The 20,137-nt window shown below is 42.6% G+C and overlaps 1 protein-coding gene across 4 annotated transcripts in view; it reads right to left on the bottom strand.

Annotated features, from left to right (window-relative positions):
* The window catches only part of LOC100136219 (vitamin D3 receptor A), an 88,132-nt gene that overhangs the window by 26,459 nt on the left and 41,536 nt on the right, over window positions 1-20,137 (bottom strand). For all 4 annotated transcript variants that reach the window (XM_021566307.2, XM_036947166.1, XM_036947165.1 and 1 more), the window contains one exon: window positions 9,973-10,120. In XM_021566307.2, the coding sequence (XP_021421982.2) occupies window positions 9,973-10,120 (148 nt within the window). The remainder of the gene's footprint in view (window positions 1-9,972; window positions 10,121-20,137) is intronic.

The following is a 20,137-nucleotide window of genomic DNA, read 5'->3' as shown; positions in this document are numbered from 1 at the left end:
CACTGAGCTAAAGGCTAGAGCTACTGCTTTTAAGGAGCGAGACACTAATCCAGACGCTTATAAGAAATCCTGCTACCCACTCCGAGACAAACCATCAAACTGGCTAAGTGTCAATACAGGATTAAGATTGAATCCAACTACACCAGCTCTGACGCTCGTCGGATGAGGCAAGGCTTGCAAACTATCCCGGATTATAAAGGGAGACCCAGCCGTGAGCTGCTCAGTGAAGCGACCCTACCAGACAAGCTAAATGCCTACTATACTGACTTTGTAGCAAGCAACACTGAACCATTCATGAGAGCACCAGCTGTTCCGGACAACTATGTGATCACGCTCTTCGTAGCCAATGTAAGACCTTTAAAACAGGTTAACATTCACAAGGCCAGATGGATTACCAGGACGCGTAGTGGCAAAGGTCTACACTGACATTTTCGACCTCTCCCTTACTCAGTCTGTAATAACTACATGTTTCAGGCAGATTACCATAGTCCGTGTCGTCAAGAAATGACTACTGCCCCGTAGCATTCACATTTGTAGCCAGGAAATGCTTTGAAAGGAGGATGATGGCTCACAACACCATCCCAGAAATATTGGACGCACTTCAATTTGCATACCGCACAATCTCTTTTGTACTCCACACTTCCCACTCCACAGTGACAACAGCACAGCGTTCAACACCATAGTATACACAAAGCTCATCACTAGGCTAAGGACCCTGGAACTGAACACCTCCCTCTGCAACTAGATCCTGGACTTCCTGAAGGACACCCCCCAGATGGTGAGGGTCTGCAACAATACATCTGTCACGCTGACCCTCAACACTGGGGCCCCTCAAGGGTGCGTGCTCAGTCCCCTCCTGTATTCCTGTTCACCCACAACTTTGTGGCCGCTCACGACTACAAGACCATCATTAAGTTTGCAGATGGCGCGACGCTGGTAGGCCAGATCACCGACGACGATGAGACAGCCTATAGGAAGTAGGTCAGAGACCTGGCAGTGTGGTTCCAGGACAACAACATCTGCCTCAATGTGAGCAAGACTAAGGAACTGATTGTGGACTACAGGAAAAGGAGGGCTGAGAATGCACCCCACTCACATCGACGGGGCTGTAGTGGAAAGGGTCGAGAGCTTCAATTTCCTTGGTGTCCACATCACTAAGGACATATCCTGTTCCAACAACACCAACAGTCGTGAAGAGGGCACAACATTGCCTCTTCCCCCTCAGGAAGCTGAAAAGATTTGGTATGGGCACTCAGATCCTCAAAGTTCTACACCATCGAGAGCATCCTGATTGGTTGCATCACCGCTTGGTATGACAACTGCTCGGCATCCAACCACAAGGCACTACAGAGGGTAGTGCGTACAGCCCTGCCATCCAGGACCTATATACCAGGCGGTAGGGCTGGACGACATGGCCAAAATATATCAGGGTCTTTTTTTTTTTTTATAAATAAAAATTGAGCGGTGTGACTATTTTATGTTTTTGAATAATAAAAGTTCTAAATATGCTTTATGAGTAGTGAATGACCCTAGGATGGCAACACATGAATTCTAAGTGGCTTTAAAAGGTGCTTTCTCCATTCTGATTGGTTTATACTGCTCAGTTAAAAAATATTTTTTTTATCAACTTCTGCATTTTCTGCACTCAGAGATAATTTCCACACTGCCACGTAGGGCTGCACGATATGTGCAAACAATCTAGACCTTACTTTTAACCAAATGTTGCAATTTGCATTGTGATTTAGAGCAAAACACTTGGGTGAACTGTTGAAATCATGTAAATAGAAAGATTACTTAAATTCTATAGCAAGTAAATAAGTGGGCACTTTGAATAGTGTTGTTTGACTTGACAATGAATGAAAATTCCAGGGGAAATTGTGACAGGGTAGGAACCAAAGTGTTGATAAGTGTTTGCAGGGGGACCCTATAATCTTTGGCTACATTGAATGTTTTCTAGTAGCTACTTAAAGTTAACATATTCTTGCTTTGAGTATTCCTCTTTGATTTAGAAGATACTGTTACACAAACATGCTGATTTAGGTCTACACCATCACTGGTATTATCTGGCTGTATAGCTAATTATGTTTGCGCTGACTCAATACATTTATTAGCTAGCTATTAGCAGCTAACAAGATTTAGGCCCAACTTGCTTGGGCAGTTTGCAGATTTAAGAAACACAAACAGTGTAATTATAGAACACTAGTGGATTTATATTAAGAAGAAAAGTGAAAACAGCATAGTTGTCAACATTGTTGCATGTGCTGCATTGACAACAATTGTGCTCCTTGAGTGACAGGGGGCGGGGTCTGTGTGAAAAGCGGCAGAGACCCACAGCGAGAGACCGAGAGAGAGAGAGAGAGGCAGAGAGAGAAAGTAGCGAAGTAAACTATGAAAATGTGTATCACATTTAACAAACCAAACATTAAAATACAGTTATACAGGTAAAGTAAAACCCGTCCGTGCATCAATACTGGTCTTTGGTAAAATAATGCCCTACCAGGCGGTGTCACGGAAGGCCCTACAAATTGTCAAATGACTCCAGCCACCCAAGCTATCAATTGTTCTCTCTGCAAGCAGTACCGGAGCACATAGTCTGGGACCAAAAGGCTCCTTAAGAGCTTCTACCCAAAGTCATAAGACTGCTGAACAGTTAATCAAATGGCTGCTCAGAATATTTGCATTGACATCTTTTATTATGTTTTTTGCGCCGACTCTTGCACAGGCTCGATGTACACTCACTGGACTCTAACCACACACTCACACATGATACACTCCCCCACACAAGCGGTTTGTTAATCATCTCTGCATATAGTCAGTCACTTTACCCCTACATATTGCCTCAATTACCTCGACTAACCCGTACCCTTGCACTTAAGACTATGTACTTGTATATAGCCTTGTTATTGTATTGTGTGACCATTTACCCTTTCGTTTATTTAGCACATTGTTCTTACTTTTTTAAACTGCATTGTTGGTTAAGCAAGCACTTCACGGTTAGGTTGTATTTGGCGCATGTGACAAATAAATGTTACCTGTATCCTACTCCAAGTAGGCCAGAGTAGATTGATAAAACTGCTTTGATGAACTGACTTAGGGTACATACCATTTTAAGATTACAATTAGAATGGATCAATACAGTATCAAAAAAATATATATATTTAACCTTTAACTAGGCAAGTCAGTTAAGAACAAATGATTATTTACAATGCCTTAGACCACTGCGTCACTCAGTAGCCATGGTCATTCCTGTTCTTCATTCACAATTAATGATTTGATACTTTACTTAGTCTGTTATATGCCCACCTAAAACTGGTTCTAACTCCAGTTCTGTTTGTGATATTAAGATTCTAACACCGACAGTGTTACATAAACCTATTCAGGAAAAGTCAAGGATGGAGGGGGGCATGACTTAAAAAATGGCGGATATTTCTTCAAAATCATGAGCAGTGAAAATGACTGCTTTAGCGGTTCTAGTGTCAAACAAAAATAAATGATCTTGTTCCTGCTCAAAAACACCAGTTTACACAATCTTTAAAAAGATAAAGGATTTCAGATAATAAGCTTCCATGTGGACAAGCAACATTAGTAGAGTTGTTTTGGCTTGGCTCTCAGAGTATCAACCACTTGTCAATTATTTTTGCGCGTTTCAAAACTGGCTAATCGGCTACCTTTTTAATCCCTGGATAATGTGGTCTGTCTTCCTATGTGTGGTAAGTACAGAGTATTAAAGGGGCATGATTGATTCATTTAAAGGCCTAAAGTGAATGTAGCAATCATAGATTGACATACAAGGTCGACCGATTATGATTTTTCAACGCCGATACCGATTATTGGAGGACCAAATAAAAGCCGATAGCGATTAAATCGGCTGATTTTTATTTATTTGTAATAATGACAATCACAACAATACTGAATGAACACTTATTTTAACTTAATATAATACATCAATAAAAACCTATTTAGCCTCAAATAAATAATGAAACATGTTCAATTTGGTTTAAATAATGCAAAAACAAAGTGTTGGAGAAGAAAGTAAAAGGGCAATATGTGCCATGTAAAAAAGCTAACGTTTAAGTTCCTTGCTCAGAACATGAGAACATATGAAAGCTGGTGGTTCCTTTTAACAAGAGACTTCAATATTCCAAGGTAAGAGGTTTTAGGTTGTAGTTAATATAGTATTTATAGGACTATTTCTCTCTATACCATTTGTATTTCATATACCTTTGACTATTGGATGTTCTTATAGGCACTATAGTATTGCCAGTGTAACAGTATAGCTTCCGTCCCCCTCCTCGCCCATACCTGGGCTCGAAACAGGAACACATCGACAACAGCCAAACTCGAAGTAGCGTTACCCATCGCTCTACATTTGTATATGAAATACAAATGGTATAGAGAGAAATAGTCCTGCATTCATTGTAGCTGGGGATTTTAACAAGGCTAATCTGAAAACAAGACTCCCTAAATTGTATCAGCATATCGATTGCGCAACCAGGGCTGGCAAAACCTTGGATCATTGCTATTCTAACTTCCGCAACGCATATAAGGCCCTCTCCCGCTCTCCTTTCGGAAAAGCTGACCACGACTCCAATTTGTTGCTCCCTGCCTACCAACAGAAACTAAAACAAGAAGCTCCCGCGCTGAGGTCTGTTCAACGCTGGTCCGACCAATCTGATTCCACACTCCAAGACTGCTTCCATCACGTGGACTGGGATATGTTTCATATTGCGTCAGACAACAACATTGACGAATACGCTGATTCGGTGAGCGAGTTCATTAGAACGTGCGTTGAAGATGTCGTTCCCATAGCAACGATTAAAACATTCCCAAACCAGAAACCGTGGATTGATGGCAGCATTCGCATGAAACTGAAAGCGCGAACCACTGCTTTAAATCAGGGCAAGGTGACCGGAAACATGACCGAATACAAACAGTGTAGCTATTCCCTCCGCAAGGCAATCAAACAAGCTAAGCGTCAATATAGAGACAAAGTAGAATCGCAATTCAACGACTCAGACACAAGAGGTATGTGGCAGGGTCTACAGTCAATCACGGATTACAAAAAGAAAACCAGGCCAGTCACGGACCAGGATGCCTTGCTCCCAGACAGACTAAATAACTTTTTTGCCCGCTTTGAGGACAATACAGTGCCATTGACACAGCCCGCAACGAAAACATGCGGACTCTCCTTCACTGCAGCCGAGGTGAGTAAAACATTTAAACGTGTTAACCCTCGCAAGGCTGCAGGCCCAGACGGCATCCCCAGCAGCGCCCTCAGAGCATTCGCAGACCAGCTGGCTGGCGTGTTTACGGACATATTCAATCAATCCCTATCCCAGTCTGCTGTTCCCACATGCTTCAAGAGGGCCACCATTGTTCCTGTTCCCAAGAAAGCTAGGGTAACTGAGCTAAACGACTACCGCCCTGCCCCGTAGCACTCACTTCCGTCATCATGAAGTGCTTTGAGAGACTAGTCAAGGACCATATCACCTCCACCCTACCTGACACCCTAGACCCACTCCAATTTGCTTACCGCCCAAATAGGTCCACAGACGATGCAATCTCAACCACACTGCCCTAACCCATCTGGACAAGAGGAATACTTATGTGAGAATGCTGTTCATCGACTACAGCTCAGCATTTAACACCATAGTACCCTCCAAACTCGTCATCAAGCTCGAGACCCTGGGTCTCGACCCCGCCCTGTGCAACTGGGTACTGGACTTCCTGACGGGCCGCCCCCAGGTGGTGAGGGTAGGTAACAACATCTCCACCCTGCTGATCCTCAACACTGGGGCCCCACAAGGGTGCGTTCTGAGCCCTCTCCTGTACTCCCTGTTCACCCACGACTGCGTGGCCACGCACGCCTCCAACTCGATCATCAAGTTTGCGGACGACACAACAGTGGTAGGCTTGATTACCAACAACAACGAGACGGCCAACAGGGAGGAGGTGAGGGCCCTCGGAGTACTCGGACACTTCAACTATGACAGACAAAATGAGGGGAAAAAAAATCCAGAAAATCACATTGTAGGATTTTTTATGAATTTATTTGCAAATTATGGTGGAAAATAAGTATTTGGTCACCTACAAACAAGCAAGATTTCTGGCTCTCACAGACCTGTAACTTGTTCTTTAACTTCTTCGATATAGGGGGCGCTCTTAATTTTTGGATAAAAAAACGTTCCTGTTTTAAACAAGATATTTTGTCACGAAAAGATGCTCGACTATGCATATAATTGACAGCTTTGGAAAGAAAACACTCTGACGTTTCCAAAACTGCAAAGATATTATCTGTGAGTGCCACAGAACTGATGCTACAGGCGAAACCAAGATGATATTTCAAACAGGAAATGCCCCAGATTTTTAAGGCGCTGTGTTCCAATGTCTCCTTATATGGCTGTGAATGCGCAAGTAATGAGCCTACACGTTCTGTCGTTTCCCCAAGGTGTCTGCAGCATTGTGACGTATTTGTAGGCATATCATTGGAAGATTGACCATAAGAGACTACATTTACCAGGTGCTCGCTTGGTGTCCTCCGTTGCAATTATTGCGTAATCTCCAGCTGCGTGCATTTTTCCATTTGCTTCAGAGGAGAAACCCAACTGCCACGAATGACTTATCATCGAATAGATATGTGAAAAAGACCTTGAGGATTGATTCTAAACAACGTTTGCCATGTTTCTGGAGTTAATTTGGAAAAAAGTTTGGCGTTGTAATGACTGAATTTTCATTTTTTTTCTTAGCCAAACGTGATGAACAAAACGGGGCGATTTCTCCTACACAAATAATATTTTTGGAAAAACTGAACATTTGCTATCTGAGAGTCTCCTCATTGAAAACATCTGAAGTTCTTCAAAGGTAAATTATTTTATTTGAATGCTTTTCTTGTTTTTGTGAAAATGTTGCCTGCTGAATGCTAGGCTGAATGCTATGCTAGCTATCAATACTCTTACAAATGCTTGTGTAGCTATGGTTGAAAATAATATTTTGAAAATCTGTGTTGTTAACAAAAGGCTAAGCTTGTGAGCCAATATATTTATTTCATTTCATTTGCGATTTTCATGAATAGTTAACGTTGCGTTGTGCTAATGAGCTTGAGGCTATGATTACGCTCCCGGATACGGGATTGCTCGACGCAAGAAGTTAAGAGTCTCCTCTGTCCTCCACTCGTTACCTGTATTAATGGCACCTGTTTGAACTTGTTATCAGTATAAAAGACACCTGGCCACAACCTCAAACAGGTCACACTCCAAACTCCACAATGGCCAAGACCAAAGAGCTGTCAAAGGACACCAGAAACAAAATTGTAGACCTGCACCAGCCTGGAAGACTGAATCTGCAATAGCTAAGCAGCTTGGTTTGAAGAAATCAACTGTGGGAGCAATTATTAGGAAATGGAAGACATACAGGACCACTGATAATCTGCCTCGATCTGGGGCTCCACGCAAGATCTCACCCCGTGGGGTCAAAATAATCACAAGAACGGTGAGCAAAAATCCTAGAACCACACGGGGGGACCTAGTGAATGACCTGCAGAGAGCTGGGATCAAAGTAACAAAGCCATCATTAACACACTACGCCGCAAGGGACTCAAATCCTGTAGTGCCAGACGTGTCCCCCTGCTTAAGCCAGTTCATGTCCAGGCCTGTCTGAAGTTTGCTAGAGAGCATTTGGATGATCCAGAAGAAGATTGGGAGAATGTCATATAGTCAGATGAAACCAAAATATAACTTTTTGGTAAAACTCAACTCGTCGTGTTTGGAGGACAAAGAATGCTGAGTTGCATCCAAAGAACACCATACCTACTGTGAAGCATGGGGGTGGAAACATCATGCTTTGGGGCTGTTTTTCTGCAAAGGGACCAGGACGACTGATCCGTGTAAAGGAAAGAATGAAAGGAGCCATGTATCGTGAGCTTTTGAGTGAAAACCTCCTTCCATCAGCAAGGGCATTGAAGATGAAACGTGGCTGGGTCTTTCAGCATGACAATGATCCCAAACACACCGCCCGGGCAATGAAGGAGTGGCTCCGTAAGAAGCATTTCAAGGTCCTGGAGTGGCCTAGCCAGTATCCAGATCTCAACCCCATAGAAAATCTTTGGAGGGAGTTGAATGTCCGTGTTGCCCAGCAACAGCCCCAAAACATCACTGCTCTAGAGGAGATCTGCATGGAGGAATGGGCCAAAATACCAGCAACAGTGTGTGAAAACCTTGTGAAGACTTACAGAAAACATTTGACCTCTGTCATTGCCAACAAAGGGTATATAACAAAGTATTGAGATAAACTTTTGTTATTGACCAAATACTTATTTTCCACCATCATTTGCAAATAAATTCATTAAAAATCCTACAATGTGATTCTCTGGATTTTTTTTCTCATTTTGTCTGTCATAGTTGAAGTGTGCCTATGATGAAAATTACAGGCCTCTCATCTCTTTAAGTGGGAGAACTTGCACAATTGGTGGCTGACTAAATACTTTTTTGCCCCACTGTAAGTCCCAATTTCTGATCTTCTAATCGAAAAGACATATGCCGGAAATTCAAACACATTCCTGGCCTGTATTTGGTCATTTAGCCGGCTGACACACCCGTTCTGTATCCTCAGCCAGGGAGCTTGCTTGTCAAGAACAGATCGGCCTCTTTTGGGTTGTCAAACGTACGTGTTGATCCTTCGACTGTCACCTTAAACCGGGCTGGGAAGAGGAATCCATATCGGATGTTGGCCACCCTGCATTTGTTGCGTACCTCATTATACTCTTTCCGTTGGTTCCTCACCTCCAAGGTAAGATCTGGGTAGAAAGACACCCTGACTCCATTGTAGTTAAGGGGGAACATTTGACAAGCCAGCTTGAGGATGAGATCCCTGGTCTGGGGATAGTGCAGCCGTACAATGAATGGCCTTGGTGGCCCGCCCTTGGCCGGCTTCGTTGCCTGAGATCTGTGTGCGCGGTTGATCAGGATGGCCGTTTTGAAGTGTACACTCACCAGCAATGCCTGTATCAGCTCAGAGACAAATTCAGTGGGTTTCCCTTTCTCAGTGTCCTCCTGGATCCCACATATTCGGATGTTCTGGCGTCTTGAATGCGACTCAAGCATTTCCAGTCGTGCTTTCAGGGTTTTGTTGTCATTTTTGAACATTGCGCAATGTTTCTCTATGTCCTGTAGCCTGGCCTCGTGATCGACTGTCGTCTGCTCAACCTCATGCACCATTCCTGTAGTTGCTTTCACAGTTTCAGCCAAAGTCTCAATACTCTTTGAGATATCAGCCAACCTTGTGTCCACCTTCTTGCTTAGTGAGTTTATGGCAGCCAGTATGTCACTTTGAGTGGGCTCTGTGGGGAACTCTTGGAAGCTAGGCTCTTCAGCTAACTCCTCGTGGGTCGGCGACGTTAAAATTGGTTCGTTGTCTATCTCATTCAAATTATCTTGTGCCCCCTTTTTTGGTGCCTTTTCCCTTTGTCATATTTGTTTGAAGTTATAGGTCGTGAGAGGTTAAGATAAATACTCATTTGTTTCAAAATAGAGCAGAGCTCTAGCAAAGCACGCTCTCTAGCGCCCCCCCCCCCCCCACCCCCACTGATTCTTGACAAACATAACTTATAAATGCCTCATGAGCTTGAATCAAATTTTGCACACAATGACAACCCAAAGTATAGCTATTTTGGGGGGTTTTGTTTGTAAACGATGCAATTGTAAACAAACACTGTGCGGCCTCAAAACATGGTTAAAACTATAATGTTGATTTCATGAAAGGTCAGAACTTGCATCGATAGCTCGGTCTATGGAAATTTGAGTGGTTACATATCTCCAGCCACATCCCTCAGATAACACTGGACAATTTGCGTTTCTTATTAGACAAGTCCAGGTAGTCCCTCCCTGTGTTCATCTGTTTGGTGCCTAATGAACACAACCCTGGACCACCCTTCCTGCTCCACCATTCCTAGTATGCCCCATCCTGGTCAGTACCCACCTGAAGAAGCCCTTGCAGCCCTCGCAGGTCATGGCGTTGAAGTGGAAGCCGGTGGCCTTGTCGCCGCAGACGCCACAGATGCGCGGCATGTTGCGGTTGAACTCATCCGGCCCGACCACTGAGGTGCTCACAGCCATGGGCTCCATCACTGCAACGAGAGAGGAGAGAGAGTAGTTGGTGATCAGTGCTCTGGTACAGGTCTTTGTCCTTCCCACGTGTATCAGACAGGTTGCATTTGTTGCATCTAATTTTATAGGGACAGGTGTTGGAGAAATTAGCATAAGACAAAAAGAACACCCCCATGATTCTGCCCGTTATTGGCTATGTAGTGAGTCAATACAAACACACCATCTGGCCCTGTCAATGAAAAAAACAACAGCGAAGTAATGCACACCAGAGGTAACACGCCTAAAGCCTTTTCAATCTCACTCTGCCTCTCATTTCCTTTGACAGCTAAAGACCCTCTGGCATCGTCTGGACAGACCAGAGCAGAATAAATTATATCCTAGTTGCAGCGATTGAAATTAAGTACTGAAGGGCAGTTCAAGTCAGGAGTATTTTTGGGTTGCCCAATGATGATGATCACTTGCCCGAAATTGTTCTATTTACTGCCTTTCACCTACATGTACAGTGCATTCAGAAAGTATTCAGACACCTTGACTTTCCACACATTTTGTTATGTTACAGCCTTATTCTAAATTGGATTCAATCGTTTTTCCCCCCTTCACCAATCTGCACACAATACCCCATAATGACAAAGCAAAAACAGATTTAAAAAAACATTTTGCAAACATATATATTACAAAAAAACTGAAATATTACATTTACATAAGTATTCAGACCTTTAACATTCAGTAGTTTGTTTATGCACCTTTGGAAGCGATTATAGCCTCGAGGCTTTTTGGGTATGACTTGAATTTGGGGAGTTTCTCCCATTTTTTCTGCAGATCCTCTCAAGCTCTGTCAGATCGGATGGGGAGTATTGCTGCACAGCTATTTTCAGGACTCTCCAGAGATGTTTGATTCTGGTCTGGCTGAGCCACTCAAGGACATTGAGACTTGTCCCGAAGCCACTCCCGAGTTCTCAACCAGGTTCATGGGGTAGTCACCTGGAATGCATTTGAATTGCCTTGTTAAAAGTTAATTTGTGAAATGTCTTTCCTTCTTAATGAATATATATATATATATATTATTTTTTGGGGGGAGGGGGATTCAATAATGGGTGTTGATTGATAGACATAGCTAAATCAAAATCAGAACTACCACAGGCCATAACATTATTCATCATTGTACTAGAGAAACCAACAAGAGTTAGCCAAGATTTGAATAATTGAACAGCTGTTATCCATTTCTGCTGACAAAGGCGCTGGTTGGTTGGAGCATTTAGTGTGTTTGTCCATGGTTCACGACAGGGCAAGAGCAGAAAAACAACTTGTTTTTCCATTAAATAGTGATGATTGCACGCTTAGCAAGAAGCTGAAAACAATGTATACAGACAAGGGAGCCTCCATTTCTGGAAGGAAACATCAGGTTGTTGCTTGACTGGCTAAGAGTTGCATAAAGATCAATGCCTAATAAAAAGGCCAGGCTGCCCCAACGCTAGACAAGTCGCACATTGCCAGTCTCACGTCATTGTGCCAATCACTGAAACATGGGCTCCTGATCACCATCACACCCCAAAACACAGAGACCTAAATGGAAACTAGGACTAACATTCCTAATTGTGTAGTAGTGAGCATACACTTTCAACATCTGTTGTATTTTGGTTTGCCTTGTAGCTTGGTCTAATTGTAATTTTGACAAGGATAGAACCAGTTGTCCCATAAAACAATTCTCTCTTTGAACTCTACACAACATGGGGATATTCGCTTTCTTTCTAAACATGATCCACCCACCATCAATGCTGTGCATTGAACACAAATCTCAGTCCAGTCAATACCATTTAGGCATTGGGCAGATACTAACAAGACCCGGTAAATAGACAGCTGTATCAACACGTGAAGCAACAATGCATGCTCTGCAAGTTTCACTGGATGGAAGCATATGTAAAACAATGGAACAAGTACACTATTAAGCTACACTATTAAGCTACAGAAGTTTCATGTGATCTACCCAGGTCAAGGATCCGCCACCCTTGCTTCGACTGCATCCATGTCCTCGTCTGGTCAGACACACCCCCTACACTAAAGTGCTGTGACCTTCTTGTCTTTGTGAGTTCTTGCCATTACAAATCTGTTCCAACACAGACATATGACAGTAAAAGACTGCCTGCCTGGAGCCTCACTCAGAGAATGAAAAGTCTGGTTGCATGTCACGTTGCTGTGCAATAGACCTTGCTCCTCAGTGCCTCAGGCACAACTAATAATCAGAATTATTCATTTTGCCACCAGTCACGACACTGAAAGTGCAAGTTGTTCCCATTGTCTGTCCCTCCAGACCTGAGAAACATCAACCAACCACCAGTAGCCTCCACAGAACAGCACAGCTACAGGACATGAAATGAAAGGGAAGAAAGTGTTGACGTTATCTAACCGGGCACTCACACAGAGCAAACGACCCAGAAACCATTAAAGATGGGGGAGCCGTAGGAGAGGGGGCCATGTGAGCCGCGTTAAGTCACTGACGATGTGCCTGTGAGCCATCGCTAAGTCGGAACATTTCCCTCCATTTCTTTCCACACAAAAAGGACTGATTGTTTGGTACAAACGTTGGCTTGCTAGATTTAAAAAAAAAACGCTAACCCCTTCTAATATTATGCTTTGTATCATGTAAAGAACAAACGCCAGAGTCTGGTAATAATTGACTTAAAAAATGTTTAGGCTTCGTATTTAACTTACTGGAGCAAGTAGAGTTAAGTGCCGTGCTCAAGGGTACATACATTTTTTTTGATCATCTAGTCAGTTCGGATATCCAAACCACCAACCTTTCGGTTACTGGCCCAACGCTGTGCCACCCTGGATGAGAGCGAAAAAATCCACACAGATTAAGACACAGGTTACACTCCTTTATGTAATTGGTTTATCCCGGTTAAGGGGTGTTTCATTGTTTATCTAAAACGTTAGGCTAATGTTTGTTTGCATTAAATGGCCAATGCAGCCATTTTTATATCAATATCAAATAATTTATTGGTAACAATTATCTTACCATAATAGCTGTCCATTAAAATGGACAAAAATAGATTTTTAGCTATGACTGATTAATTTTGCTATGACTGTCTGGGAGTGGTCTGAGTGGGGAGGGGAAAACTGAAAACTAGCTCTTTTTGGCAGAGGTTTGGATGTCCGTTATTAGTCTATAAACCAATTTACCACCTGGTGATGTCACCAGCCAGGCCGAAACTCCTGCCCATGCAAACAGGCTTATTAGAAGGTCCTGTGTAGATTGACTGCACCTTTAACGCAATGAGAATGTGCATGGTTTCTGCCAGGATGGGGCAAGTCCTTACAGGATCCTCGGTCTCCCCATTCAGGTAACAGGATGTTACTAGCTCTGCCATTGAGACGTTTTGCCTGTGTCAAGGTCATCTTGCTGTAGGCCAAGTAAATTTGTTTTTCTGAGCTAAATATTTTTGTCAACTATTTTTTACATCTCTAAATGTGTAAAGACACAACTTTGGAGCCAGTCATCACCTGCACTGTCAAATTCCACTTATTTAGCTAATGCAGCTAACGCGCACCCCGTGGATGCATTGCTCTGATTGGTCTGGGAAACAGCACACTAGTTACACTCTCCAAAAAACATCAGGTCAATGCACCATGTTGTGCCTCCTTGTTTTGCATGTTATCAAAGCAACAATCATAGGGGCGAAAGTGAGCTGAAGGGCCCCAACAACAAAAAAAAGCAGGTGGGCAGCATCCTATTCTTACAGAGGTAAGAGCAGGCGAGGGTAAGACAGGGTGAGATGCACACGTGTGACAGGTCAGGTAAAAAACACATGGTGGCATAGGGTAGGGCTGCATGATTTAGACAAAATATCTAATTGTGATTTTTTTGGGCCAGATAGTGAATTTGCAAGTTTCAAACACTTAGTAATTCCATCAGACATTGTTAAAACAAGTGTCAGGGTAGAGAACATCACTTCTAAAATGAGATCAACAAATTAATACATACTGTGCTAACTGAACACAGAACCAAATGAAACAAATATTTTCTAACATCGTTATCGGCTGTATATTATTACTACATATTAACAAACACTGTTGCCCCAATTTCATGGTATCCAACTGATAGTTAGTCTTGTCCCATCACTGCAACTCCCATACGGACTCGGGAGAGGCAAAGGTCGATTTTCAAACACTTAGTAATACCATCAGACACGGTTAAAACACAACCCAGCCAAGCCGCACTGCTTCTTGACACAATGCCCGCTTAACACGGAAGCCAGCCGCACCAATGTGTTGGAGGGAATACCATACACCTGGCGACCGTGTCAGAGTGCATTGCGCCCGGCCCGAAATACTTACACATAATATAGTTTGTATCAGTAAGACAGTCAACATTACCATTATGTCACTCCAAAGATCTAATAGATGGGAAAAGAGGGGAGCGACTATGGCGGGCCGGGCGCACAATCCCTGCCGGCTAAACCCTCCCCTAATCCCGACGACGCTGGGCAAATGGGTCTCCAGGTCGCAGCCGGCTGCGACAGAGCTTGGACTCGAACCAGAATCTCTAGTGGCACAGCTAGCACTGGGATGCAGTGCCTTAGACCACTGCACCACTCGGGAGGGTTAATTATTTATTCAGGCTGTAGATGGAATAGGAAGATTATGATTGTAGGCTCAATCATTATGATAATTGAAATAAATCAAAATACCTGAAAAACATGTAATATGTAGCCTACTGATTGCAAGATGCAGCCTGTGTCCAAAACATTGTAGTCTGGTCCATTCCTTCAAAGTAGCATGTTTCAACTTCTCCCTTAATTTTGTTATACAGCGTTGGGATGGAGACTTGCACGGCAGCAGGAAGTAGGGTTGCTGTGGGTGTTGCAGCACCTCCTGAATTTTTTCTTCACTAAAGTCGTGCACTGGGCCGTTACTAGTCCTGTATTAGCGGACCGGTATATCAGTCTGTAGCGCGGGCAAAATAATGTTTTTGCAGACCCTTTTACTTGAGTCTGAAAATGTATCGGCAATCAATCAAGCACAACACTTGCATTTGGTTGACATCGGCCTGTAGCCGAAATACTGCTATTTCCAATGAAGATGCGCCCTTCATTGGCACCAAATCGACTTCTCGTTAGTACTAGCAGCACTCATGTTTCCAACACGACCAATGCCCTTTCTCTCTCACCAGCATGCAGGGACACTTGTGATTGGCCAGCATTTGCGTGCCATGCAGAGTGAGTGCCCGCTTGTGATTGGTCAGCATCCTCTGTGCATGTAGAGAGTGAATGAACAGAGTCTAGTAGCGCATCTCATTGGAGGAGTTACCATAGTATAGTTTTTGATGTATTAAGACGCACTATGCGGAAATTGCTCTGCCATTTCCTGGTTGCTAAAATTGCAATAGTTAGCTTAATTTTAGTTTGTGAGACAAAACAAGCAGGTATAGTGTATAGAATCACTGTACCATCTAAACCGCTGTGAAATACCGAGCCCATAACTCAAAATATTGTAGATCCCACTGATTGAAAATGGTGTACAAAACCCAAAGTAAAAAATGCAAAAACTAAAACTAAAGAACGGGAAGCATAGAAATAACGCACTAAGAACAGATTCTTATACGCTTCTTATACTTGCTTTCAATGAGTGACAGATCTATAACATATTTCTATGTAAATTTGTTCAGGTTGCCCACAAAGTTACATACTGCAGCTTTAACGGATTGTCAAATAAAAATCACAGCCTCGTGATATGGATATTGCACATGCCAATACTGCAATTTCGATCTGAAATAGATTAGTTGTGCAGAACCTAGCATACAGGCCATGTCATCAATCATGGGCACTTCTGGAGCAGAGACATGGTTGTTTAGCCATGGGCACAGTGGGCAGGGTTCAACACATGCCCAGCTGTACAAACAGATATACTAATGAAATCACCAGGCTTCCCTAAGCAGCCCTGGATATGGGCATCTGAAACTGGATAATTTGAATTATCATCTTGCTCATACATTTTATTTTAAAAAATGTAAGTCTGCATTATCCCTGGGGGAAAAAAAGCCCTTGCCCCAGATCCAAACTACTGGAGCCACTGAACTTTAGACCTTGTTTTTGCCATTGGCTGGAAATTAATAAGACGTGTTTGTGTTTTTGGCAGGCTGACAAAAGTGAGACTAGATTTGAGTAACTGGAGCATCCGCATTTGTGGGTTCGATTAGGCTCAAAATGGCTAAAAACAAAATAACTTTTCTGAAACTTGTCAGTCTATTCTTGTTCTGAGAAATGAAGACTATTCCATGTGAGAAATAGCCAAGAAACTGAAGATCTCGTACAATGCTGTGTACTACTCCCTCACACAGAACAGCGCAAACTGGCACTAACCAGAATAGATTGAGAAGCCCCGGTGAACAACTGCATTTGCGTGTTTAGTTTGAGAAACATACACCACACAAGTCCTCAACTGACAGCTTCATTAAATAGTACCTGCAAAAACACCAGTCAACAGTGAAGGAGACTTCTTCGTTTCCTGCCATTTTGAGCCTGTAATCGAACCCACACATGCTGATGCTCCAGATACTCAACTACTAAAGGCCAGTTTTATTGCTTCTTTAAATCAGAACAACAGTTGTGCTGTTGTTCAGTTGAACATTTTGCTGTGTTAACATGACAGCAAAATGGTTCTAATGATCAATTAGCCTTTTAAAATGATAAACTTGGATTACCTAACACAACGTGCCATTGGAACAAAGTGGATGGTTGATAAATGGGCTTCTACACACCTATGTAGATATTCCATAAACAAAATCAGCCATTTCCAGCTACAACAGTAATTTACAACATTAAATGTCTACACTGTATTTCTGATCCATTTGATCTTATTTTAAAATTGACATTAAAAAGGGGGGGAAAGGCATTTCTTTAAAAAACGAGGACATTTCTAAGTGACGCCAACCTTTTGAACGGTAGTGCATGCATGTACAGTGGGGCAAAAAAGTATTTAGTCAGCCACCAATTGTGCAAGTTCTCCCACTTAAAAAGGAGAGAGGCCTGTAATTTATCATCATCATAGGTACACTTCAACTATGACAGACAAAATGAGAAAAAATAAATAAATCCAGAAAATCACATTGTAGGATTTTTTTATGAATTTAGTAAGTATTTGGTCACCTACAAACAAGCAAGATTTCTGGCTCTCACAGACCTGTAACAACATCTTTAACCTCTTGGTGTTAGGGGGCAGTATTTTTATTTTTGAAGAAAAAAAAACGTTCCCGTTTTAAACTGGATATTTTGTCAGGAAAAGATGCTAGAATATGCATATAATTGACAGCTTTGGATAGAAAACACTAACGTTTCCAAAACTGTAAAGATATTGTCTGTGAGTATAACAGAACTGATGTTGCAGGCGAAAGCCTGAGAAAAATCCAATCCGGAAGTGCCCCAGGTTTTGAAAGCGCTGCGTTCCAATGACTCCCTAGTCAGCTGTGAATGTACCATCAACGAGCTTACGCTTTCTACGTATTCCACAAGGTGTCTGCAGCATTGTGAGGTAGTTTTACGCATTTCTGTTGAAGAATAGGCATAGGCGGCCACATTGAGTAAGTGGTCACATGGTGGCTCCGAGAGAGATTCTCGCGTAAAATACAGAGGTAGCCATTATTCCAATCGGTCCTAGTGAAGAACGAATTGTCTCAACGGATATATTATCGAATAGATATTAGAAAAACACCTCGAGGATGGATTCTAAATAACGTTTGCCATTTTTCTGTCGATATTATGGAGCTAATTTGGAATATTTTTCGGCGTTGTGGTGACCGCAATTTCCGGGCGATTTCTCAGCCAAACGTGAAGAACAAACGGAGCTATTTTGCCAACAAAAATCATCTTTTGGGGAAAAAAAATGAACTTTGGCTGTCTACCTGGGAGTCTCGTGAGTGAAAACATCCGATGTTCAAAGGTAAACAATTTAATTTGATTGCTTTTCTGATTTCCGTGACAAGTTTGCCTGCTGCTAGCAAGGCATAATGCTATGCTAGGCTTGTCATGCCCTGGTCTTAGTATTTTCTTTATTATTTTGGTCAGGCCAAGGTGTGACATGGGTTAATTATGTGGTGTGTTTTGTCTTGGGGTTTTTGTAGGTATTGGGATTGTGGTATAGTGGGGTTGTCTAGAAAAGTCTATGGTTGCCTGAAGTGGTTCTCAGAGGCAGGTGTTTATCGTTGTCTCTGATTGGGAACCATATTTTTCTCATTTTGTCTGTCATAGTTGAAGTGTACCTATGATGAAAATTACAGGCCTCTCATCTTTTTAAGTGGGAGAACTTGCACAATTGGTGGCTGACTAAATACTTTTTTGCCCCACTATGTACATACATATATTAGGATCTCTCCCTTTGATCAAGCTTTTATGACATTACATTACATTAGCAGATAACATACATTTAAGAGCAAACTAAAAACAGAACTGTAGTCTTCATGGTCTCCAAAACTAGACAGGATGAAGTATGGTAGCTCTGTTCAGACCGGGGTCAAGGTGCATCATCTGTTACCACTAACTAGATCACAGTTGGGACCACAACATCTAATCTCCCATCCTGTCCCATCTCCAAAAATGTGCATTCAGCCCATCCTCTATTTGCCTTCCCTCATAGTTCAAAGTTCATCAGAGGAGAACAGCGGTCAGAGGATCGACACACAGACATGCAAATCAGATTAGCACACAGTAAAAGACAGAGTCCCTCTCTGTGGAAATTATTGACTGAACTCTGATATCCCAGATAAGCACAGAACACAGTTAACAAAAACAGACTGGCACCTAACCTTTAAGATTAAAACTAGCGTGAGACATGTCCAACGGTATAGCCCATTGGGCTGACAGATTATCATAGCGTGTGGTAAATTGGAGGGAGATGAACTCCCCTTTAGAGCAGCAAGCCATTTTGTTACTCCTAGTAAGACTGATACGTCAGCCATCTTAGACAGGTTTGACTGACAACATGTGGTTCACTTAGTCCCATTCTGATAATCACCCCAGTCCTTTCAAGGCACTAAAATCTGTTGTCTTGCCCATTCACCCTCTGAATGGCACACAGTCCACGTCGCAGGGCTCATCTACACGGATTGAAGTGGATTTAACAGATGACATCAATAAGGGATAATCGCATTCACCGGGATTCACCTGGTCAGTCTATCATGGAAAGAGCAGGTGCTCCTAATGTTTTGTACACTGCAGTGAATATGCATGCACATATAACTACATATTCAGGCCAACTGCAAATTTACCAAATTCTATTATTTTTCTAGGACATTCCTTTTAAAAATCACCCGTGTCGCCAACCTATAGCTCGGGCTGTTTTTTTAAATGAGGACCTGGGGTAGAAAGATTTGGGGGAGCATAGATACATCTTTAAGATCACAAAATATTTGTAAAAAAAAACATTGCATCCTGAGAGAAGTGTTTTCATAAGCCAGTTATTATATTGGCTCTATATATATTTTTTGTCTACCATTAGTTTAACCCAGTGCATATTTATCAGCAGCGAGCGTGTCGGAACAATGTGAAATCCTTTACATTCCTAAACTACATTTATAAAGTTAAAATAGTGACAGCAATTTTAATCCTTTAACATCCATTGACACACCCATGAGTCAATCTAAATACTATAATACAAATCTGTCAGTTTAAACTACAGATATCGGGTTATTTGCAATACACCGCATCCGCCTATGTCTGCCATCAGCATCTGCAGTGGAACATCGCCGAGCTGCAGCAGTGTTTGTCAGACCATGAGACATAGGTCTTCTCACGAAAACTTCTGTAGCGGCTGAACAGTTTGGTCTACAAACTGATATGACCACACGGTGGTGTTCTACATTTTGCTTTACGATCCCCACAAGTGTCACAGGACTCGTCTGAAGTTGGTAATGCTGTGCCAACTTCGGTCTGTAGCATCTGAACCGTTTGAGCTACCAACTAATATGACCTCACCATGGAAAGGGAAGACTCGAACAGTGTTCTCCGTTGTGCTCTACGACCCCCACAAGTGTCATGGGAGTCATC

The sequence above is a fragment of the Oncorhynchus mykiss genome, chromosome 16 (genome assembly GCF_013265735.2).
Source record: "Oncorhynchus mykiss isolate Arlee chromosome 16, USDA_OmykA_1.1, whole genome shotgun sequence".
In the NCBI taxonomy this organism is placed as follows: Eukaryota; Metazoa; Chordata; class Actinopteri; order Salmoniformes; family Salmonidae; genus Oncorhynchus; species Oncorhynchus mykiss.
This window is presented reverse-complemented; position numbering and strand designations above follow the sequence as displayed.